The 24430-nt window shown below is 37.0% G+C and overlaps 2 protein-coding genes across 4 annotated transcripts; both read right to left on the bottom strand.

The window, feature by feature from the left end:
• Positions 1-2177: 2177 nt before the first annotated feature.
• On the bottom strand, positions 2178-11440 carry LOC120572521 (Fc receptor-like protein 5). Its single transcript, XM_039821857.1, has 11 exons — positions 11169-11440; positions 9789-10043; positions 8989-9264; positions 8565-8843; positions 7322-7621; positions 6905-7174; positions 6009-6308; positions 5573-5851; positions 5101-5403; positions 4041-4307; positions 2178-2547 (listed from the first exon to the last, which is right to left on the bottom strand). The coding sequence occupies exons 1-11, from the start codon at positions 11347-11349 to the stop codon at positions 2267-2269; spliced, it is 2991 nt and encodes a 996-aa protein (XP_039677791.1). The 5' UTR covers positions 11350-11440; the 3' UTR covers positions 2178-2266.
• Positions 11441-18315: 6875 nt separating this feature from the next.
• On the bottom strand, positions 18316-24188 carry LOC120572222. Of its 3 annotated transcripts, none has more exons than XR_005641403.1 (6): positions 24063-24186; positions 21579-21884; positions 20593-20850; positions 20278-20420; positions 19498-20034; positions 18316-19360 (listed from the first exon to the last, which is right to left on the bottom strand). XR_005641403.1 is itself a non-coding variant. In XM_039821428.1 (6 exons), exons 1-6 carry the CDS (start codon positions 24094-24096, stop codon positions 19352-19354), a joined length of 966 nt encoding a protein of 321 aa, XP_039677362.1. In that variant the 5' UTR covers positions 24097-24188; the 3' UTR covers positions 18316-19351. The 3 variants fall into 3 exon arrangements, 2 of the variants coding, with proteins under 2 accessions (XP_039677362.1, XP_039677361.1); XM_039821428.1 differs by having other exon boundaries at positions 19819-20034; positions 24063-24188; XM_039821427.1 differs by having other exon boundaries at positions 18316-20034.
• Positions 24189-24430: the final 242 nt, after the last annotated feature.

Genomic DNA, 24430 nt, shown 5'->3' with positions numbered 1-24430 from the left:
TCGGTCTGGATCGGCCTACAACATGTAGCAAATACATTTAAAAAAGGAACATGGATGATCAGCCTTAATTCCCTCAGAGACCAGTGGGAAGTGGATCTGGGTATTGAGATCTCAGACTCTCTTTGGTCAAAGATGATAGGGGGAATAAACTCATCTTCAATATGTATGAAACATACTGTTATACAGTTTAAAACTATCCACCGCTTGCACTGGACCATGGTTAAGCTATCACAGTTTTCACCCAATATAGACCCTATTTGTGATCGCTGCAAGTTGCACCGCTAAGTAATTCACATGTTTTGGGATTATCCTAAATTGTTTGATTATTGGAAACTAATATTTGATATGCTTTCCTGAACCACTGATGAGCACCTAGAACCATCGGTTTTCTTGCTTTGTTTGGAGTGGTGACACAAAATCTTGTTCTAAATAACAATAAAAATAAGACTTCTGTCGTTTGCCACACTGACAGCCCAACGACAAATCTTGATCAGGTGGAAAGATTGTAATCCCCCAATGTTTGCGAAATGGGTAAGGGACATGTTGTATTTTATTAAATTAGAGAAAATATAGTATTCTGTCAAGGGGTCAACTGACTAATTTATGTTGATATGGCAACCTTTCCTTAATCGTCTTGATGCTTTAACCCCTGATGACGTTATGGCTGAGTGAAGATTATGGTACATGCAGCTAGCAGTGTTGGACGTGTAGTACTGGACTGTCTGTTGATTAGATCATGGCTTTGGTACCCCAGACACCAATGTAGAAAACTTGAGCTCATGTTTTGTAGATCTTGGTTTGTTTATTTACTTTTGTTATGTTATTTTATTTATTTACTGTTGTTATTATTTTCAACATTGCTTAAGTTGATTACCCTCTGATGTTTCCACGGTATGGTATATTATACAAGCCCAATGTGTCCTCATGGTGAACTGTTAATTTGCTGTAACAAAACTTAAATAAACTTTGTTCAAAGAAAAAAGAACATGGAATGTATTTGCTGCCATGTTCAAAAGAAGAGGGTGTTGTACCAACCTGTTAAAGCATGAATCTGTGAAAAAGACATTTGTCGTTATCATCAGATAAAAAGGACTTGAATAAATCAATACTTTTTTTGAAGCTTTTTCAGGCCACAACATCTCTGAACTGTTAATATGTATTTGTTGCATGTATTTGAAGTACTCACCGTTCATTCCAAGGCTTTTAAGTTCAATCAAAGAACATGTGACATCCTGGTATTCAGCTGCACCTGAAATATACATATTCTTTAGTTACAGGATTTTATATAAATCACTCTTAATCAGTCCCCTTAAATCATGCAGTTGTTGCATGTTTGTCACAGAAAACAAGAATAGAACAATATGAAGTTTGAAGACTTGTGGCAGCGGGACATCCTGACTTATTTTAAAGAAATGTTTGAAGTGAAAATCAGTTGCTGCACTAGCAGCCAACTCTGCCACTGTTGTTGTTTTTTGATAGGGCATTTTTGCATAGTAAAATTGCATATACTGTACCATTTGTATTGTTTTCAGAGCATTTGATTGTTTCATAGAGACATGCATCACCTACAGAGCCGTGAAAATCAAGTCAAAGTCAAGTTAACCATTTGAATCACATGGTACTCATTAAACATCCTTTGATTATTTAAATGTATCTTTAAAAGGAGTCAAAATGTGTGCTCACCATGGAGAAGAGTGGAATATTCATCACGCTGTTCCTCATTCTGGTTGACCATGTCACTAGTGGTGGAGCCCCGATTGGTGCTCTGGGTCTGGATCGGCCTACAACATGTAGCAAATACGTTTAAAAAAGGAACATGGAATGTATTTGCTGCCATGTTTAAAATAAGAGGGTGTTGTACCAACCTGTTAAAGCATGAATCTGTGAAAAAGACATTTGTCGTTACATGGTTTTGTATTGTAAGTTGTTATACAGCCATTCAATGTCATGAGATCAGAATACATCTGTGAATTTGAATAATTAAAGCTTAAAACATCTAATAGAAGAAAAAGGTCTCACCTTTGGACAATCTGAAGCGACACAAAAGAAGCAGAAGAATAACAAGTATGATTCCACAAACCAGTCCAATAATCATCAGCACAGGAAATGAAGAGCTTTCAGGCCTGGACAGTGCTATAATAAATAATAATTGTTAATAGACTTATATAGCAGGAGTTTTCTTAAAAACATGACATACATGTACAAATGCAGAGGTATAAACATGAATGTACACACATGAAAATGATTTCTTAGACAGAAACATGGTTTACATGAAAGAAAAGAAGCATTTGTTTTCTTCCTCATCTTTAACTGACATCCAGCTCTGTGTGGACTCTGTTCCTGAGTGTTGACACTTGTAGAGGCCTTCATCTGACTTCGACACTGCAGAGATATTTAGCTCCCTTCTGGTGGCATTTTGAATGACTTCACCATTTCGATAGAAAAAAACTTTCGAGGAACTAATTTGTCGTCTCAATTCGCAGCTAAGAGTAACAAAATCTCCCTCAGTCACAGGACGGACGGGGCTCACCAGGATAATATCTTCATCTGTAAAACAGTCACAAAGAATATGAGTTTTCAGTCAGAGATCAGCTGCTGCACAACTTCAGGATGAGTGGATGTAGAATGATGAGAATGGATCACACTTTGGTTTTCTTTTTGTAATGCTTGTATATTTTACAGAGTGATTATAAAATGTGATGTTTTATCTCGTGTACATACAATTTATGTGTCTAATAGTAGCACAACTAGGAGCACAACATCTATTGCTTTTAAACTGCAGCCGGGATATATACAACTGTGTGGCATCTTGTCCTATCGCCTCACGCTGCAGTAGCTACTTCTGCTGTTCACTCATTTCTTGATTCTTCTTTACCAGAAGTCTCTTCCGGCAATAGATGTTGTGCTCTGGCCGTGATCTTGTGGGATCTCGCATGATAGCGCAGTAGCAGCCAAGAGGAGTATCCATCCGGAATGTTTTATTTAAATATACTTCTGGTGTAGTTACAAACTTTCTAATCTCTCCTTTTATGAGTACAAAAACTATTTGTACTACTATAGAAGTTTGGTATTATTCCGGGCATTATTAGTGGGGTAATTTACGAGATACAAACGTGGATCCATTAGCGCCTTCACTAAGCTAACAAGCTGATAATGCTAACTCGACCAACATTATAAAAATTATGAAATTACTCCAAACCATCACTTTAACCTTTTACCAAATTAACAACAGGTGTCTACACAGTACTATTATGGGGATCCTTGGCATATAAACTAAGTAAAGTACAGATCACCCATAAACCTACACAAATATACTGCATAGTCTATTACATTCAGTAGTCATCGTCATCATCATCATCATCATCATCATCATCATCATCATCATCATCATCATCATCATAAGGTGATGGAATGTTTTTCAGCCTAAACAAGGGAGATATGTGACTGCGCTTTATTTGGAATGAGTTTCATACTAAACAGTTCATTTAGAAAATAATTATATTTGGTGGATTGAATGTTACTGTTGTGCAGAGCATCTAATTCCCTAACTGGTTGCATAATATTGTAGTATTGTGTAACAACAATATAATGACATTAATATTGAGCTTTTTGAGTGGATGGTTAAAGAAAAACAAAACATAACAAAATACTTCATATTTGTGATATTTTCTTTCTGTCAAATGTGTTGGTGTAACTTGTTTTGTTTCCAAAGGTGCTGCTAAATGTTGATGGTACTTACTAATGGTCAAGACTAACACTGAATTATATTAAAATAGGCTAAACCATACATACTTAGTCAAATCTACAAACCATAGAAAAAAATATTTTGGTTAATATTAGTCAGCTATAGTTACTTAAGATACCATGTAGCAGAGTAATGGGCCACACTAAATGTCAGTGTACTGTACTCTTCTATGATGCATACAACATAATTGTAAAAATATACTGTATGTTGAAACACATAATGGCAATTTGATTATATATGGCATTTTCTTTTATATTATTTATAAAAGAACAAAGAAAATGTAATGAACCCATACTCTGTATAGTGATGTTGACTGCGTTGCTGAACTCTCCTGATCCAGACTCGCACCAGAACACCGCAGCACTGAGTCTGTAACGCTGTATGGTGCATGTAGATCTGGTCATTGTCCCCCAGCTGGAGCAGTATGGCCAGTAGCTGTTCTCAGGAAGACTCTTCACTCTCCACTCAGTAGAGTTCCCCTCACAGCTCAGTGACACAGACTCAGAGGTGAAGTGTTGCACTCTGTCAGGACTCACTGTGAGAGATGCTGACAAATCAAACTCTGGAAAACAAAACAGGCAAAGTGATTTTAAGATTAAAAATGCCACAATAAAAATATTAATTTGCTCTAATTGTTTTTGCAGAGGATTAATGCTAACATTGCAACAAGGTGCAGTGTTTTAGTAAAACCATGATATCTATCTTAAAAATGTTTTACCATTTGAGTGAATGATACTGTAGATAACCAAGTGAATACAGGAGCTGTTGTCTCAAAGATGGAGGTAAAGGTAGGTCGTTTTTTACTCTACAAAGATACAGGGAGGGAGTATTTCATCTTCATATATGCAGCATTGTCTCTCTCAGTGGTTTCCTTTGCCTGAATTTGTTTGTTTTTTTAGAAATGTTGTGTCTGTCTGTACACCTACCTGACCGCTGACCAGGTCTCTTCTAATTATTGATGTCCTGACTGTTGTGTGAGGTAAAAACTATACGTATCACCAGTAAAATGAGTTAAACTAGCTGAAGTAAATGTAATCATTGCAAAGAGAATTTCAGAGTTTCAGCAAACATCTTATCATTCTCTGGTGACTTATAACTCTCTGACTGATGTTTTAATGCTATCAGGTGAATTGAAAAAGGAAAAGGTTAAAGACAGAAGAAGTTTTCCAAACTCACCCAGTAAGGTAGAAAGCAGAAAGTTTGGCTCATAAGGTCACCGCAGTTAATTAATGTCTTCAATTGGGGGAGCATGGATATACACAACTAATTATTTTATAACATATAACATTATTTTTCAAGATAGTGTAGAAACATGTATGAACCAAGGTGAGAAGAACGGACAGAAACTAACCTACCTCCAGACCAGACAAACTTCGGTTCACTGTAATAAGTGTAAAACACTGGATCTCCTCTTGCAGCTCTGCACACATATCCTGCTGTGTGTGTCTGTCCATCAACGATGTAGGAATCCTGTTCAGTCCCATTGGTGCTGCCAGGTAGCAGATCATAGCTGTAGGAGATGTCTGACAGTCTGGGAACAGCCTTATACCAGTAGAACCTCCATCCTGCAGATGGATCTTTAACACTGCAGTTAAGAGTTACTGAGGCTCCAGGACTCAGCCATGATGGAGACACAGAGAGGACAGGCTGAGGATTATCTGTTAGAAAGAGATTTCACAGAATGAAAACATGTTATGACAGTGGATCAAAAGCATCCTTTGAAAGCAGTAAATACAAACTTGAATATTTACTAAAAACATGTGAACCAAAACAACCTGAACATGAATTATTTAATATTCACTTTTAAATAAATGTGATGTCACTTACTGTTTGATACTGTCAATGTAATGGGATCACTCCACTCTTTTGAAGACTGCTGTACACTTTTCATTCTGCCCTTACAGCTGTAGGTCCCACTGTGGGATGTATAAGCAGATCTAATATGGTGTTCATTTTGATTTGAAGGTTTTATTGAGCTGGTTGTTGTCCATTCATACTCCCACCCAGAGTCTCCTTCATCTGTGATCTCACATCTGAGAGTGATCTTCTCTCCTTCGTATATTTCAGACCAGTTTGGTTGAAGAGTCACAACAGCCTTGTTTGCAACTGTTCGTGGTCAAGAATTTCAATTAAGGATAAAAAAAATGATAAAACATTAAATCTACATCAAAACATTATTCATTGTAATCAATCAATAATTATGAATACAAAATAGTTGTTTTTTATTTAGTTAAAAAGACTGCAGGTACAATGCCAAACTCACGTTTTTGGTTGACAGTCAAATAACTGTACTCTGTGTAGTAGACAGGCTCTCCTCTTCCTCCTCTGCACCAGTAGACTCCTCCTACTGAGACACTGATTTGTCTACTTGGGGGGAAGACAACATCTTGTGAGGTCAGGGGTTCAGAGGTTTTCTCTCCTCTGTACCAGAAATATTTCCAACCAGATGATGATGATGATGATGATGATGATGATGCTGTGATCACAGAGCAGGTCAGGGTCACACTGCCCCCTACTGGAATGTCTCTGTTGTCAGCAGTCAGTTCGGCCCGGGGTTTGTATGCTGTTAGAAGTTAGAACAAAGAAATAAAAATAGTTATTATTGTCCCTTTTTAGCCCTTGGATTATGTGCCATTCAGTTTAGAACAAAGACAAAATAAGTTATTTACTTTTCCTGTAAATAAACCCAATCCAAGCAAGGCCAAAGAAAATATTAGTTAATTCCTTAATTTTTTTATTTTAATCAGTAAACAAGTACATTTCGAGTGCTACTGTGCATTTATTGGTTGCTCCTCTTAAACTGTTTTTGCACACACAAAAAGTTGTGATAAGGAGCCATTTGAACAATTAAACTGTTTTTTTTTCTTCATTTTTTTGGAAGACAACTGTAAAACTAATAGCATAGTATCTATGTATCTATCATCTGTACCCACTTCTCCTTTGTCAGGGTCCCAGGGAGCTGAAGCTGATCCTAGCTCATATTGGGGGAGAGCAAGGGTAGACCCTGGACAGGGAGCCAGTCTATCACAGGGTTAACACATAACACAGACTACTATTCACACCAATTAGAATTTCTTACTGCGTGTCCTGAAGAGAGATACATAATTGTTGACGTGTTGGAAAACATTGTTAACATGTATGAAAGATGGTCCAACTTACACAAGACTTTCAATGTGATGGCTTCACTCCACTCTGTTGAGGTATAGGTGTCTCTTCTACCCATACAACGGTATTTTCCACTGTGGGACTCAGTAGCTCTGATAATAATGTATGCATTGTCTGTTGGAAATCTTTTTGAGTTGGGTGTTGTCCATCCATATGTCCATGCAGTGTCTCCACCTCCCTGGATCTCACATCTGAGAGTGATCTTCTCTCCTCTGTATATTTCAGACCAGTTGGGTTGCAGAGTCACAACAGCCCTGCCTGCAACTGTTGATGTTCAAGAATTTCCAGTAAGGATAAAATAATGACAAAACATTGAACCTACATCAAACATAAAGTCATTAACCTTTTCATCAATTAATAATTACGAATACAAAATATTTTTTTAATTCTGAAGACAAATTCCAAACTCACTCTTTTTGTTGACAATAACTGGATCACTGTACTCTGTGTAGTAGACAGGCTCTCCTCTTCCTCCTCTGCACCAGTAGACTCCTCTTACTGAGACATGGATTGGTCCATTTGAGTAAAGAACACTTTGTGAGGTCAGGGCTTCAGAGGTTTTCTTGTCTCTATACCAGAAGTATTTCCAACCAGACGAAGATGATGATGATGATGATGATGATGCTTTGTTCACAGAGCAGATCAGGGTCACACTGCCCCATACTGGAATGTCTCTGTTAACAGCACTCAGTATGGCCCAGGGTTTGTATGCTGTTATAAATTGAAACAAAGAAATAAAAATAGTTATTATTGTCCCTTTTTAGCCCTTGGATTATGTGCCGTTCAGTTTAGAACAAAGACAAAACAAGTTCTTTACTTTTCCTGTGAATAAACCCAATCAAAATACCTTGATGAAAATAAATAAATTATTAAGAATAAATAATGAATTTCACTCCATCTGGGAGTTGAAATACTAACTATAGCAAGGTCAAAGAAAATATTAATTAACTCCTTAATTTTAATCAGTAAAGAAGTACATTTCGAGTGCTCCGTATTTATTGGTCGCTCCTCTTGATCTGTTTTTGCACAAAAATTTCAACAGTTTGTGTGGTTTTTAATTTTTTGGAAGACAACTGTAAAACTAATAGCATAGTATCTATGTATCTATCATCTGTACCCACTCATCCTTTGCAGGGTCCCAGGGAGCTGAAGCTGATCCTAGCTCATATTGGGGGAGAGCAAGGGTAGACCCTGGACAGGGAGCCAGTCTATCACAGGGTTAACACATAACACAGACTACTATTCACACCAACAGGCAATGTAGACCAGCCAATTAAGTGACTGATCTTAATTAACCTAACTAACAATTAACCTATCCTGAAAGTTAACTCACACCCAGAACTTTCTTCCTGTGCTGGAGCAGTGTTAAACTGCACCATCATTACACCCTGTTAGCTATTTGATTTTCTTTCATCATTCCTGTACATTTCTGTTAATTACTATATTTCAACAGCTGTAATAATCTACTGAAGAGAGATACATAACTGTTGAAGCAAAAGGTGTTGGAAAACATTTGGGTTATGATAGTGGATCAAAAGCATCCTTTTGAAATCTGTAAATACAAACTTGAATATTTACTAAAAACATTTGAACCAAAACAACCTGAACATGAATTATTTACTATTCACTTTTAAATAAATGTGATGTCACTTACTGTTTGATACTGTCAATGTAATGGGATCACTCCACTCTGTTGAAGACTGCTGTGCACTTTTCATTCTGCCCTTACAGCTGTAGGTCCCACTGTGGGATGTATAAGCAGATCTAATATGGTGTTCATTTTGATTTGAAGGTTTTATTGAGCTGGTTGTTGTCCATTCATACTCCCACTCAGAGTCTCCTTCATCTGTGATCTCACATCTGAGAGTGATCTTCTCTCCTTCGTATATTTCAGACCAGTTTGGTTGCAGAGTGACAACAGCCTTGTTTGCAACTGTTCCAGTAAGGATAAAAAAAAATGAAACATTAAATCTACACCAAAACATAATTTACTTTAATCAATAAATAATTATGAATACAACATTTTTTATTTTCATGTTTGTTAATTTTTATATTTTTTAATTCAGTTGAAAACTCACGTTTTTTGTTGACAGTGATTGAATCACTGTACTCTGTGTAGTAGACAGGCTCTCCTCTTCCTCCTCTGCACCAGTAGACTCCTCCTACTGAGACACTGATTGGTGCATTTGAGTAGAGAACACCACCTTGTGTGTACAGAGAGTTTTTCTCTCCTCTGTACCAGAAGTATTTCCATCCAGATGATGGTGCTGTGTTCACAGAGCAGGTCAGGGTCACACTGCCCCCTACTGGAATGTCTCTCTTCTCATCTCTCAGTTGGGCCTTTGGTCTGTGAGCTGTTTCAGAACCGAGAGGTGAAAAGGTAATTGTGGTCACTGTGATTTAGCTCAATATAAATAGTAAAGCCCCCAGAGGCATACCTAGATTTTGAGACATAAACTTGCTTGATATTGTAAACATTTAAGTTATTTATACACACTGCATACATACAAATTTAAATCCGACAAAGGAACTCTGTTGCATGTCTTACCCCTCTCTATTTTCCAGTGGATCTTCTCTGTATCTCTACTCTAAATAACTAGAAGCATAATTCACCAAATTTGCAACATGCACGCTGTATTTTGTCTCTCCAAACAAGACAACTGTGTAGTTCAGTTCCTCTCTGTAAAACATTATAAATCAACAGAACACTGTACTGTATGGGGGGGGGGGGTCCTCTAAAGTTATTCTGTTCTCACAGTAAAAAAACAACCACAATGTGTTGCAGAGCTCCCTGTAAGAGACTTCATTATTGTTGGAGAGAGAAATGTTTCCTAAATGAAAACATTAAAAACATTGTCCACATGGCTGAAAGACTTACCTGATACTGTGATGGCTTCACTCCACTTAGTTAAGAAATAGTCACTTCTACCCATACAACGGTATTCACCACTGGGGTACTCAGCACTGCTAATATACTCTTTTCCTGTAGGAACTATGTGTGAGCTGGTTGTTCTCCATTCATAAGTCCAGTCAGTGTCTCCACCTCCCTGGATCTCACATCTGAGAGTGATCTTCTCACCGCTGAATATCTGAGGCCAGTCGGGTTGAAAGGTCACAACAGCTTTGTTGGGAACTGTTCACATTAAAAATACAGTTAGGATAAAACAGGATTAACAACTAAACAGAAACAAAAAAAATCCACTACAATCTTTATGATACTTATGTGAATGCATGTTGTTCTATTCTGCAGCAAAACAATTATACAGTAATCCTACAAATTGTTTCAAATAAACTACTCAAAGCCCAGTAAAGTGCCAAGCAGTGTTAATACTAGCAGCTACTCAGGGCATTAAAGAGCTTACAGAGACTCACAACAGTCTCCTAAAGTACTGCAATACTAGTAACCTTCCACAAGATACATGTAGTACAGGGACTAGACAGTTTGGCTGCAGCAATTTTGATAATCCCCAGTAGTAAGTCTGTGTCTAGTTTATGTACAATGTAAGGTGGTTTCTGTAAGTAAAAAAAAATGGTTTCACTAAAAGGTTTATGAACAAGTCACCATTTTATTTAATGTTTTTTTTTATTTTACGATTTAAAGTTTATTCAATTTGAAATCTCAATAAACTTTAAAAACAGGATGCATTTTGGCATAAATAACATTTATGTTCCCTTCCAGAACAAGTTGTCATCAATAACCCTGTAAGTCTAGAGACATTTCAACAATCTTTCCACTGATTGTGCATTAACAGCTAACTTAACTATATGTTCATAACTATGATCTTGTCTTTATGGACACCTTAAAAAAAGAGGATTTGTACCAGATAAAAATGAACTGATAGAGGAAAGATGTTGATTTGGCATCATTGACTCACTTTTAACTACTGTAAAACATTTAGCAGAATAATGTTTAATGTCAAGGGGGAAATTGCACAAATACTGTTCAGCTGTCATGTGTTTTACCTGATTCCAGATATTTATAAATAAAACTCAACAGACTAAAGGAGGCATCCTAAATTCCTCTATTGTGTCTGTACGCAAATTAAAGATCAAACAAATAGCTCATTGTTGCCATGACAATGGATATAATACCTTCTTTAAACTTTTTTTAGAGAAGTAAGGCAGTGGGCCCACATCATTTATTCATTAGGGTTCTTCTTTTTCTCATAGCAATTGCTTTCCTCCTGATCTAATGCACTGTTTAAGAACATAAAGAATGTATGAATGGTTTTATTTAGGAGCAGATCACTAAACTCACCAGTTTCCTGAATGGTGACTTCATCACTTGTAGGTGTGAAGAAATCTCGTTCCCTGCTCCATCCTCTGCAGATGTATTTGCCTCCATGTGATATGTCGACTTTATTTTTATCCTTTTCAGTCCAAGCAGAAGGTTTTTCAGGAGTGTCTGAAGTACGTCTGAATTCATATTCATATTCCATGCCAGCAGGATCCTCCACAGAGCAGGTCAGGGTCACACGGCCTCCCACTGGAATGATTGTCTCTTCTGCTCTCAGGTTGACATTACGTCTACGTTCTGTTTAGTTTAGAAAAACAGTAAAATGAGAAAATTACTACAATGGACATGCCACCAAAAATGTATTTATATTTTAACATAAACTTATGGACACTTCTGTTTCACATGGTGTGTTACTTCTTTTGTTTGCACTTTTATACACATAACCAAACCCCAGACACTTTCTACATGTCTGCAGCCCCACCCCTTCCCCCTCCAGAGTGGTGCCAGAGAGAGCTTAACTCACTGCAGCTTAAGAAAACACATTAACATAGACAGGACATCAGCAAGTTAAGAAACATTTTCAACAGTTTGACGACACGCTCATGGCTGCAAATTCAGAAATCACGAGAAAATTGAGAAAAGTTGTACACAACAAAATTAGGTCCAAAAAGTATTTTCTAGGAGACACACAAGTAGTCAGTAAATGGGAAAGGCTGATGCTAGGTGTACCCAATATCTCCAGTAATGAAATCATGCAATCACAATGTGAAATCTAAAATTAGCTTGTTTTCCAGTTAAATTACAAGTAGTCAAGTCATTCATCAGCCTTCAATCTCTCCCTGCAGACCTGCATAGTGTTGTGTACAACTTGCAGCCTTTCTCTGTTTGCTTGTGTTTTCTGTATTTGCAAATCAGTGAATGTGTTTCATGTATTTGCAGCATTTGCAGTAGTGTCAGTATTTCTCTCAGCCACCTGAACTCTTGTTACTAAATCTGTGGTGATTGGTTAGGTGAAGGTAGAGAAAGGATTCACTTGTTGTTCAGTACTTGCTCAGTATTTTCTTTTTAGAAGAATGAATAGTTCATGTAGAATTTACTGTGACACAAAAAAATATTTGCTGAATGAAGACAGTAAAATGGATTTAAAAGCCCAGAAACAAAGTACTGTAAGTGGACATTTGAGTTTAGATAAGTTATGACTTCTTTTTTTATATTCTTGATGTAGAATTTTAGCCCTTATGTGCTGTTGGGGATGTTTTCAGCCACTAAGGGGTAATTTTGAGTCTAAATTTGGCCATAACTTTTTCCGTGTTACAGCAAATGGAATGACACATAACATAACACATAACACATATTTTAGGAAAATGGTTTGAAAATTTTCCAAAACCCAACAGTACACTGTGGGCAAATTCACTACCCTTTCGTTATGTTCGTGGCTGAAAACAGCCACTACTTTAATCTGCTGTAAAAATGTATCAGATAAATATCTTTTTCAAATATTTTTGCATACATCTATTAATCAACCTCAGTCCTGATCAAAACTACTAAATTTTCTAAAAAAATCTGGATTTTTACTCTTTAATTGCCAATTTCATAAATGATGTCACAGATTTGGGAAAAAAACACACAAAATGACTGATTTTCAATATAAATTGTGATTGTGGACTGGATTTTTTTTTACCTTTTATCACAGTCTTGGACTGTAACAGTAAATTAGGGAGAAAAAGTAAAAATCTGATCCTGCACAAAAACTAACAATGCATCAAAACCAATGTTGTTTCTCATCTTTGACATGTCCAAGACTGTGATAAAAGGTAAAAATGGTAATTTACTGTTCGTGGCTGTTTTTGCCCCATTGACTGCCATTATAACCACATTTTTTGATTGCAAAGCCATGACACCATATAATCATGCATTTTTGATTGTTGGTGGTTTTCCCTGTTGGGAAGAGGTAAAATGTGTAATTTTTACTGTTGATTACCAGGTTGATTAACCATTTAGATAGGCCTGTGCAAAAAAAAAAGCTTAGATTCTGGATTGTACATGGAGTTATATGGAGTATAATAGCATATTAAAGTGTGTGTGAGTGTGTGTGTGTCTGTGTGTGTGAGAGAGTGTGTGGGAACTCACCTTGATGTGACCTGAGAAAATCAAAACATGCACCTCAGCTCTCAGTACTACATTGAAACAAGTAAGTGTATTTATCATCTGCTGCCTTTTGATGGTGAGAAATGCAGACAAAACAAAAACAAAGCGAGTGGATTTCAACACTTGCATGCAAGCCTGCTGGTCATTTGATGGTGAAAAGAGCAGCAAGCAACATGAGAAAGGGCTTGACTCGCAGTGAAGTTTTAGATGTGACTATGCAGCCTGATTCCTCCAGCGAGCTGGAGGATGTATCGTCGTCTCCCTCTGACACCACAGACTCAGGAGAGTCAGATCCTGATGTATCGTTGTCTCCCTCTGAAACCACAGACTCAAGTGAGTCCGATCCTGATTTGGATGTGCCACCCTCATCATCCTCTCTAGCTTCCACTGAAGGCGAGGAGGATTCAGAGGATCCTGGATCTGGGTGGATTGGAAGAAACGGCGAAGTGTGGTTTTCTACCAACGCGGAGACAACTCCCTTTCTTCAGCCAGCCAGAGTCGTGACTCCAGGGCCGACGCACTATGCCATTGCAAGGGTCCAGAACATTGATTCTGTGTTCAATCTGTTTTTTACAGAGGAGATGATTGACCTCAGTGTCAGCATGACCAACCTCCATGGGCGCCGCACAATGAGAAACTGGACCGGGATGGACTCCACAGATCTCCGTGCCTACATGGGGCTACTGATTTTGGCCGGCGTCTACAGGTCCAGACGGTAGTCCACACGTTGCCTGTGGGATGATCGCAGTGGTCGTGTGATTTTTCGAGCCACCATGTCCCTCTCAAGATTCCATGAAATCAGCAGAGCTCTGCGTTTTGATGACAAGCTGCAGAGACCAGCTCGCCATAGAGAGGATAAGCTTGCCCCAATCAGATCCCTGATGATACATCCTCGCTGGAGGAATCAGGCTGCATAGTCACATCTAAAACTTCACTGCGAGTCAAGCCCTTTCTCATGTTGCTTGCTGCTCTTTTCACCATCAAATGACCAGCAGGCTTGCATGCAAGTGTTGAAATCCACTCGCTTTGTTTTTGTTTAGTCTGCATTTCTCACCATCAAAAGGCAGCAGATGCATAAATACACTTACTTGTATTAGTTTACTCAATGTAGTACTGAGAGCTGAGGTGCATGTTTTGATTTTCTCAGGTCACATCAAGGTGAGTTCCCACACTCTCTCTCACACACACAGACACACACTCACACACACTTTAATATGCTATTATACTCCATATAACTCCATATATGTACAATCCAGAATCTAAGCTTTTTTTTTTGCACAGGCCTATCTAAATGGTTAATGGTGCCACCTGGTAATCAACAGTAAAAATTACACATTTTACCTCTTCCCAACAGGGAAAACCACCAAAAATCAAAAATGCATGATTATATGGTGTCATGGCTTTGCATTCAAAAAATGTGGTTATAATGGCAGTCAATGGGGCAAAAACAGCCACGAACAGTAAATTAGGGAGAAAAAGTTAAAATCTGATCCTGCACAAAAACTAACAATGCATCAAAACCAATGTTGTTTCTCATCTTTGACATGTCCAAGACTGTGATAAAAGGTAAAAATAAATCCAGTCCACAATCACATTTTATATGGAAAATCAGTAATTTTGTGTTTTTTTTCCCCCAAATCTGTGACATCATTTATGAAATTGGCAATTAAAGAGTTAAAATCCAGATTTTTGGGGGGAAAATTTAGTAGTTTTAATCAGGACTGAAGTTGATTAATAGATATATGCAAAACAAAATTGAAAAAATATTTATCTGATACATTTTTACAACAGTTTAAAAGTAGTGGCTGTTTTCAGCCACGAACATAACGAAAGGGTAGTGAATTTGAACAATTTTCATCCCAGTGTGACAGACTTACCTTCCACTCTCAGTTCTCTTGGTTCAGATTCTGCCCCCTCTTCAAAGCTACACGTGTAATTTCCCCTATCTGACACAGACACTGAATAAATGATCAGTTCTGCTCTTCGGAGTGAATGATGGTTTGTGTCCATTTTAACGGCTGATCCGTCTTTTAAAAAGGTAGCTTCTTCTCATTACTTGAAGTATGATTCCTACAGCGCAGAGTCACAGAGTCTCCTTCAAACAAAGTGAATGCAGGACTTTCCAGGATTGGATCAATAGCTATGTAACAGAGGTAGAGCATTGGTTTAGTGATAAGCTAAATCAAATAAACATATACTTCATCTGACAACATACGAGTGATTTAGTAGTGATGATATCATGGTTACATAATAATATCTTTAAACAGAGACAGGCACCCAGGTGTCCGTAACCAAAACAATGCTATTTAAACCCAGACTGACATAGCCAATGTGGCTAATGTATTTACACCCCGGTGTACATAGAGTAAAATGATACAGACATGGCAAAACATAACCAAGGATGTGAAAAAGAGTGCTTCAAGTGTGTGATAATTAGGAGATAAATATTGATATTGTCATTTTTTTAAACATACAATAGTCATCATCATCCTGTCCAGAGAGGAGTGTATTCAGCACTAAAAATAAAGAATACAACTTAATTAGACAATAAACAAAAGCATTTACAATCCTGCTTTCAACAGTTTCAAGGCAACTATTACTTCATCAATCAACAGTATCAGGCATTGATGGTATTCTGTAAGTTGATAAAGAGGTGGGAAACAAATACTGTACTCGCATTGTGCAAATGACTGTGAAAGTAACTAGTCCAGTACTGTATTCAACAGTCCTCCAGTCTGAACCAAGTCACATCAGCAACAGGATCATATCTACAAAACTAACATACTGATTAAGTCTGCCTCTGAAAGTCACCAAACAGTGAAGTCACTGATGTACTCACAGAATAACCCCAGCACACAGAGCACTGTGTGCCCCATCCTCACAAAAGAGAGAAGTTACATTTCATATTCAGTAAATCCTGTCTAATCATACTTCCCTTTTACTCAAAGCTCAGGCAGCTACAGCAGTTTTGACTGCAGCATACTTTGACAGTTATACTTCCTGTCCACTGCAACAACATATTAGCCTAAACTCTTGTGCAAAAGTTTGTGCCTGGTACCTAAAAAATGTTCGATAGAAATTGGTATAAATAAATAATTATTGCACGTCCATTAAATATGAGACCATTTAATATAATCATATCACCATATACATAGCTAACATTGTATTGTGTGTTAATTTAGTGTATGTTGTGCATATACTGCCTGTATTGTGATGAGGTTTGTGTTGTGTGTGTGTATACATTTATTTACACATGTATGATTATATTGTGTAAGTTTGTACAGTACATACTGTATGTGTGTGCTTAATACTCTCTCCATATTGCATTTAATTTAACATTTGGTAAGCATTTTTTTATTATAATTTTTTATTTTAGAATTGTAGTCTATGTGAGCTCTGAATTACAAATGTTTTGCCTTCTGGGCGGCAGTGTCTCAGGTGGCAGAGTGATCTTCTACTAAATAAGTGTACTTACAAACTTTCCAATCCATCATTTTATGAGAGCATAACCTATTTGTACTACTTGTAGACATTTGGTATCATTTCGGGCATTATTAGTGGGGTAACTTACAAGATATAAACGTGGGTCCATTAGCCCCTGCGCTAAGCTATTCAGCTGATAACGCTACTCTAGCTAACTCTCCCAATGTTAGACCCAGGTGAAAAAAGCTTCTGGGGGGGTGTTTGGCTCGAGGTCATGGTGCAAAGGACCCTAGGGTGAATTACTCCGAACCATCACTTTAAGGCAAAATATTGTGTATGTGGAAATATTAATTGGTCATGTGACACATTGACCAATAAAACAAAACTAAAATAATGTGCAATACACATACAATAAACTTGCCTCAAACTTCAAGAAAGTAAACCTTGCTTTACCCAGTTTTCAGATAATAGGAAACAAAACAGAATGACAGAAGAAAATGTATTTCTTACAGCAGCAAGTGCTCTACAGTGATTTCAATATGTTTCTACTTTTAAACTGGCCTCAAAAACAAAGTACACAGTTGCCATACAATGTGTGTTTAAAGTATATATCCATTTACCAAATGGAAATTGGCAGAACAGGCAGCAAAGTGACTGTAGTCTGATCCAATGGAAATCAAATTTGTCAGATTGACAGCACTCTAGGGGGTGGAACCAGGGGGGCCAATGATATTTCAGGGGGCAGGTCCAATGAACAAAACACTGAAATATATAAAGCTGCATGTTTTAGACATGTGTCTACTACAAGCAAAACGTCTTATTGCTTTACACTGGAAGAACATAAAGGCGCCAAGTATAGGTAACTGGCTGAAAGAAATGGCAATAAGTATCTCTATTGAAAAGGTATCTTATATTGTGAAAGGTAAATATGGGAGGTTTGAGGAGGTTTGGAACCCTTTTTTTTTCTTTCTTGAACGTGGGGGAAATGATGTACCAATGGCTGATTAAGAAGTTGTGTCAAACATAAGATGTGATGAGAAGCTTTTACTTCTTTTTTTATTTTATGTATTTACTTTTTTTATTTTTATTTTTAAATGTATTTATTTATTTTTTATTCTTGGTGTCTGTCATTTGCATTCTTAGATGCTGAACGTGCTTTGTATGTGTGTGTAAAAAAGTTTTTTTGAAAAAAAAAGCTGCATGTTTTGTTCAATTGTGCTATAAAGATGACTTTGCACCTAGAGCCTGAGAAGAAACAACGAATGCCAATGCTTCTCAGCATGGGTGGAAAAACACTTTCCAGTTCCTCTTAACACATGAACGATGTGTTGCTGTGATAACAAGAAAAAGAAAATGTCATCACCACATTCACACCAGAGCTCATGTGTTCATACACAGAAAGTAGAGATCATTTACTGCGTACAGGATATATACATTAATATTATTAAGTGGTAGAAATGTAGTCAAGTGCAAAGGATCCACAATAGATTAGCAATAAAAGCACAATTTATATAACAGAATGTTATGAAAACAACAATGACAGATGGTGACATAAGGAAATGGGTGGTAAATATTTCTCAATCTGAAACATCATAAGGAAATGATGAGGTGATTTGTTTTTATTAAAGAGGTGGTACAGAGAGGCCTGTAGCTCATTGGACAGTTATTTACATATATATTATATATAATTTGTTGGAACACAGTGCTACCAGGAACTGAACACCGGCAATTGAGCAAAACAGGATAGGGCTAATATTTTTATCTGTCAAAAAAGCCTATGAATATGAGGAATTTAAAAAGTTATTAGACATGAAGAACTAAAGCTTTTAGAGAATGTGGCTCATGAGTCACCTTTTTATGGCACTCTTGGACAAAACTACAGTAGCCGTAGAGTACTTGTGTTGTGTAGGTATCAATTATGGTAGTTTGACACCACCTTGTGGTCATTTATGGACATTTCTATTTTTTCTGCACAGTGACTGGGGTCTAACAAGTCAAACAATAAAACATTCTCAATTAAACATCCTCATCTACAAATCAAACAAACTTAAGATCTCTGTAGTGAGTGCAATTCATGTCTCCTCATCCACCTTTATTGTTCTGTATGTGTTGACCCATGGACAATATAGAACTCCTGTACTGTACATTCAACTCAAATCCTTTAGAGATCCACCATTCAAATAAGCATATTACACTGATCAATAGTCTCTACAGACACTTTACCAAGTTCAAATAAGGTTTTAAGGAAACAGTGACCAATTTTAGATTTTAATGACCCATTAAGCTCTGGTTCACTGCTTTGTATGAATGCCATATTGGAATATCTATTTGAAATACAAGGACATGTTCTGCTTTCATAACCAGACTGTAATGCTTGGTTTTGCAGTGCAAACAGCTAGTAATGATACTACTAATGTGAAACATTGTCATTAAGTCCTGTTGGAGTTTGAAATATTTGTGTCAAACTTCTCATTGTTCATCTGACAGTCTGCAGCTTACTGCTGCTGCAATTGACAACAGTGGATAATACGGTACTGTACATGTTGATATAGTGGTGGGTGGAGAAGTTCAAATTAGTTCAGTTGCTAACTGCAAGCATGATAGAAATTCCATTCTTTTTCAAGTTGATTTGGTTAATCTGCCTGCGAAGAAACACAGCACATAAATAGCAGAAAGTGAATAAATTGTATTATTTAAGAAAATACAGATAATGGCCATGTTTTTTAAAATACAAATATAAAATAAGCTCCTCTATCTCTTATGAAAGAAAAATAATTACATGCATAATCCATAAAGATGTGTCCTCCAGTTTCAAGTTAATACTGCATGAATGTCCATATGATCATCCTGGCTTTTACAGAGTCTAACAGGCTTCTTTCTCATTATGTCATCTCTTTGGCTTCTGAAAATCTTGTTTGACCTATTGGTGGTGCTGTGACTTTAGATTTTTGGGCTTTTGCAACACACTGTACACTGTGTCAATTTTCGCAGATTGCTGTGCCTCATCCTGGGGGAAATACTGTGAAGTTGATGCCTCTTGTACCTCCATGTGTCCTTTACTACCATCAATCTTGCCTAGAGAGGAAGTCACGTTTGGTACCTGTAAAAAGCTATAGACAGTATCTACTGTCTGACTTTGCTTGGACCCCAACTCATCTCTTGGGCTGATGGTTGGGCTGCTGGTCTGGCAGGGCTGTGTGGCATCCACGTTTTCATAACAGGCCTCAGCTTGACTGGAAGAAGAGGTAGAGACTCTAGGCACAGATTGTGCCTCCACTGGCTGGCTTTGTATTATCGGAGCAGTAGATGTCGCCGTCTAGAAATAATGCAGTAAAATATGTTTTCAGTCTTTTTTTAAAAAGAAGTCACAGTCTATGACAAGACACCTAGCATTAAAGTAGAATTCAATTTCACATGTTGTAGACTTGTTATAGTTGTAATCACCTGAACATTTTATTAAATAAGGAATACACCATCTTGTCAAATTCTTCTTATTTAAAATCCTCAAAGTGGTATCACAAAGATCAATTTAAAGTATTGCTTTGTAAATCCAGCTTACCTGATGATTATATTCTGTTGAAAAAATCCCCTTAGCGACAAACACGGCAAACGCACAGAGGGATAGACACGCAATAATTACTATTACAATCACAGTGGGCTGTTCTGATGCCTCTTCATGCTCAGGGTTAGATTCTCTAAAGCCTGGAAAGACATTTAAACACATTTTAGCAGATAGAACCCGGAACAACTTAATTATTAAAATGATGAGGTGGTGGCCCACAAATGACCAAGAAAGAAAAAAAATAATATTACTGGATTTAAAGTTCAACTATAAATGAGTGAGCAATATATAAATAAATCACATAACACTTACACATTGTCTCTATGCTTTTAGACACATTGCTTGTGCTGATGTGGTTGTTGCCACTGCAGATAATAGATGTGTTGTCAGTGAAGATGGTGATGTTGACCTTCCTGAATAATGATCTCTGAGATGTTCTGCAACTGTCTTCGTCACAGACAGACAATGCCCAGTCATCCTGGATGGAGCAGTTTACTGTGATGTTGCAGAATCCAGCAGACAGGTTGGAGTGCAGTCCTGACATCCTCATGACAGGTCTGGGAACAGTATCTGCAAAACCCGCCCAAGCTGATTAATTAAGGGCATTAGTACAGGTTATTAGTTGGCACACTCTATCGGTAACTAGTAAGAATCACCACTTATTTCACACAGGAATTGCACATTTGCATCCACTATATATGCATGTATAACTGCATTGGGAGTGTTTTTCATAATAATAATAATTTACTTGCTGTCCACGGTTTTCCCCTTAAAGTACCTCAGTATTTGTCTAGCTCTGATGTCACCAAATTTATTGTTGGGGCCACGTGCTCTTTATTAGACATTTAAAAGATAAACCACAAAACCCTCCAAACTGAGATCAGAGGAAACTAAAAGAGCTTAAATAACAACTTTTCACATATTGTATAAAATACTAATATGACAATAAACAGGGATGTACAAAGGCTACAGGAGGCCAACAATGTGAAATCCCTACAGTGTATTTTACTTGGATCTTCATGTGATTTTCATTGGTAAACTAGACTGTAGACTTTTTTTGAAGTCACAATGAATAAAAGCATACACATGTCATCGCTTTTTGCTCGCAGGTTTCTCTATAGAGCTCCACCTACAGCTTCGGAATAGATATTTGGCAACAAATCTTATCTTAAGATAAAAACTGCAAGATAAAGAACCATACGCATCATTAGGACTCCCATATTAATCTTGGATAAAGAAATCTGCAGACCAAGAAGACCCATACACCGGCTAAAGACATAGTAGCATTTAGAACTTACTTTCAACAATTACTCTGTGGATTTCAACTGATTCAACAAAATGAGAATCAGGGTCTGATGAAATATATGCAATTTTATATTCGCCACTGTCTGTCTCAGTGAGTTTGTTGATACACAAGGAGTGGTGACTTGAATTATAATCCACTTTGCCTTTGTATTTAGGTGTGATGTTTTCTTTGAAAACAATTAGTTTATCAGTAAAACTCCACTTGACATCTTGAAATGGTGGCGATCCTCCAACTTTTAAACATAAGGAGCCATTTTTCACACTGTAGTGCCTCATTGGTGGGTCCTCTGCTGTAATCCCTGACAGGAAATAAAGAAATTGTCTTAAAATACATTACAGATTATACAGATTATAGTTATGCTGACGACACACACATTCACATGAACACATCACCAGGGGACTATGGTCTAATAGAAACACTGCATTGAACGAATCAACAATTGGATGTAATGATGGTGATGTAATCTATAGGCATGCAGCTACATCTACATTGAAACAATTAGAATCTGTTTATCATTCCGCCCTTAGATTTATCACCGGTGATAGTTATAATACACACCACTGTGTTCTCTATAGTAAGGTTGGCTGGTCCTCTCTTTCCTTGAGGCGCAGTTACCACTGGCACTTGTTTGTTTTTAAAGCCATTAGTGGTGAACTTCCTCTCTATATCTCCTCCCTATTACATTGGAATCTTGGTTTCTATCAAACCAGATCCAACAATTGGCTCAATCTTAGGGTCCCTTGCGCGCGCACGGATCTTGGTAAAACGGCCTTTTTCTTCGATGCCCCTAGCACATGGAACGCTCTGCAACAAACTCTGAGGTTAAACATACTACCATCTGCTACCATTTTTAGACATTTGGTGTTAAACGCTGCTCTTAAAATTGCAATTGTTTTTAGTTTTGCTTATGTTTATTTGTCATTGCAACTGTTTTTTGTGTATAATTATTGATGTAAACTCGTCGTCATTGAAAATGAGAGAAACCTCAATGTCCTTCAAGTATAAATAAAGGTTAAAAAAATGTGCCACAACTTTCTTAAATTAAATGAAGACAAAACTGAGGTAGTTTTTTTGGGAGCCAAAGAAAAACAATTAAAAGTCAGTGCTCAGCTTCAATTGGCAATGTTAAAAATAACAGACAAAGACAGAAATCTTGGTGTAGTCTTGGACTCAGACCTGAATTTCAACAGCCACATTAAGACAAATACAAAGTCAGCATACTATCACCTTAAGAATATATCAAGGGTTAAAGGACATGTCTCAGCAGGATTTGAAAAAACCTGCCCATGCCTTTAATGGTGTCTTTACAGGTCTCCCTAAAATCAATCAGACAGCTGCAGCTGATTCAGAACGCTGCTGCTCGAGTCCTCACTAAGATCAAATAAGTGGATCACATCACTGCACTTCTGAAGTCTTTACTCTGACTTCCTGTCCCTCAAAGAATGGATTTCAAAATACTTCTGTTGGTTTATAAAGCGCTGAATGGTTTAGGGTCAAAATACATTTCTGATCTGCTGCTACACTATGAACCACGCAGACCTATCAGGTCATCTGGGACATGTCTACTTTCTGTCCCCAGAGTCAGAACTAAACAGGCAGAAACAGCATTTAGTTTTTTAGGTTCCATATGTCTAGAACAAACTTCGTGAAAACTGCAGGTCCACTGCAACTCTCTGTTCTTTTTCAATCAAGGCTGAAGACTTTTCTCTTTGATGCAGCCTGTGTTTAAATAATTGTTTATTTCTTATACTGCACTGTAACCTTTATTCTTGTATTTTATACCTGTCTAATTCTATTTCTGTTTTATATTGTTTTACTGTGTTTAACTGCTCTTTTTATGTAAGGCCCTTTGAATTGCCTAGTGCTGAAATGTGCTATACAAATAAAGCTGTCTTGCCTTACATTACAGCATATTACTTTAAAAAAGTTAAATGCATCATGCATGATGTTAGGTCAGTTTGGTCTTCTTCCAACTAATGGCAAATGCTAACTGACCTGTAATAAAGCAGTAGTAAAGATGCTGCTAATTTTTCAACTTTACTATGAAGTTCCTAAATTATTAACAATCAACAACAATTATAATCAACCAACTGTAATGTAAGTAATGCAGCTAAAGGTTATGTTGTAGGGCACACTGTAAGGCTCCTACAGTATTCTTGTGAGCACTTTTAGGAATAAAATGTCAGTAAAAAAAATAAAATTATCTTAGAAAGCAAACAAAATGTTTTTGTAATACTGTATGAGAACGAGGAGCACAAAGGCTGAATTAATACATTTAAACACCAAAAAGCTGCTTTGTAACTTTTCTGCCGTAAATTAGAAACACCTACTGCGTTAAGAAAAGACTTCACTGCATTATTATTATAGTGTTACAGCCTGTTTCTTAATGAAACCTTATAAAATAGTAAAAAAAAAAAAAGATTAACTGTTTTGGACGTATATATGAAAACGGCAATACAATTTGTATTCGTCTTACCTGCAATAATCCAACAAATCAGAAGAAGAAGCATTTTCAAACTGCTCAAAATGCTTTGCAATGTATGGTTAGGGCGAGTAAAGTTGTAAACAGGAAAGATAGTTTTGATGGCAGATATTCTTCAAAAGGCAGGAAGCGGAACACAGTGCAGCTGTCACTTTAAAAAAAATATTACAATGAAAGAAAACTAAAACATAATTTGTTTAATTTAATTTGAATGCAACCAACATGGCCTAATCCTAAACTACATTGTAAAATTAACATTGCTGTTTATCCACCATCCCTCATTTGAGATACAAGATATCGGGTAAAACTGATTTTTTTTTAATCTTATTTTACAAACTCAGCATACAGATGTTGAAACCAAA

This window comes from Perca fluviatilis, chromosome 14 (genome assembly GCF_010015445.1).
Source record: "Perca fluviatilis chromosome 14, GENO_Pfluv_1.0, whole genome shotgun sequence".
In the NCBI taxonomy this organism is placed as follows: Eukaryota; Metazoa; Chordata; class Actinopteri; order Perciformes; family Percidae; genus Perca; species Perca fluviatilis.
This window is presented reverse-complemented; position numbering and strand designations above follow the sequence as displayed.

What these genes read in the sequence shown, in the direction of transcription:
- LOC120572521 (XM_039821857.1), bottom strand. Translation starts at nt 11,349, where the DNA reads ATGGAATATGAATATGAATTCAGACGTACTTCAGACACTCCTGAAAAA. An exon ending in TACATTGACAGTATCAAACA is followed by an intron (nt 7,622 to 8,564) that starts GTAAGTGACATC and finishes AATTTATAACAG; the next exon opens with CATACAAACCCTGGGCCATA. An exon ending in AGTCAACATCACTATACAGA is followed by an intron (nt 2,548 to 4,040) that starts GTATGGGTTCAT and finishes ACTGTTTTACAG; the next exon opens with ATGAAGATATTATCCTGGTG.
- LOC120572222 (XM_039821427.1), bottom strand. Translation starts at nt 24,096, where the DNA reads ATGCTTCTTCTTCTGATTTGTTGGATTATTGCAG. An exon ending in GATTTGTTGGATTATTGCAG is followed by an intron (nt 21,885 to 24,062) that starts GTAAGACGAATA and finishes ATTTCCTGTCAG; the next exon opens with GGATTACAGCAGAGGACCCA. An exon ending in CAACAGAATATAATCATCAG is followed by an intron (nt 20,035 to 20,277) that starts GTAAGCTGGATT and finishes CATTATTTCTAG; the next exon opens with ACGGCGACATCTACTGCTCC.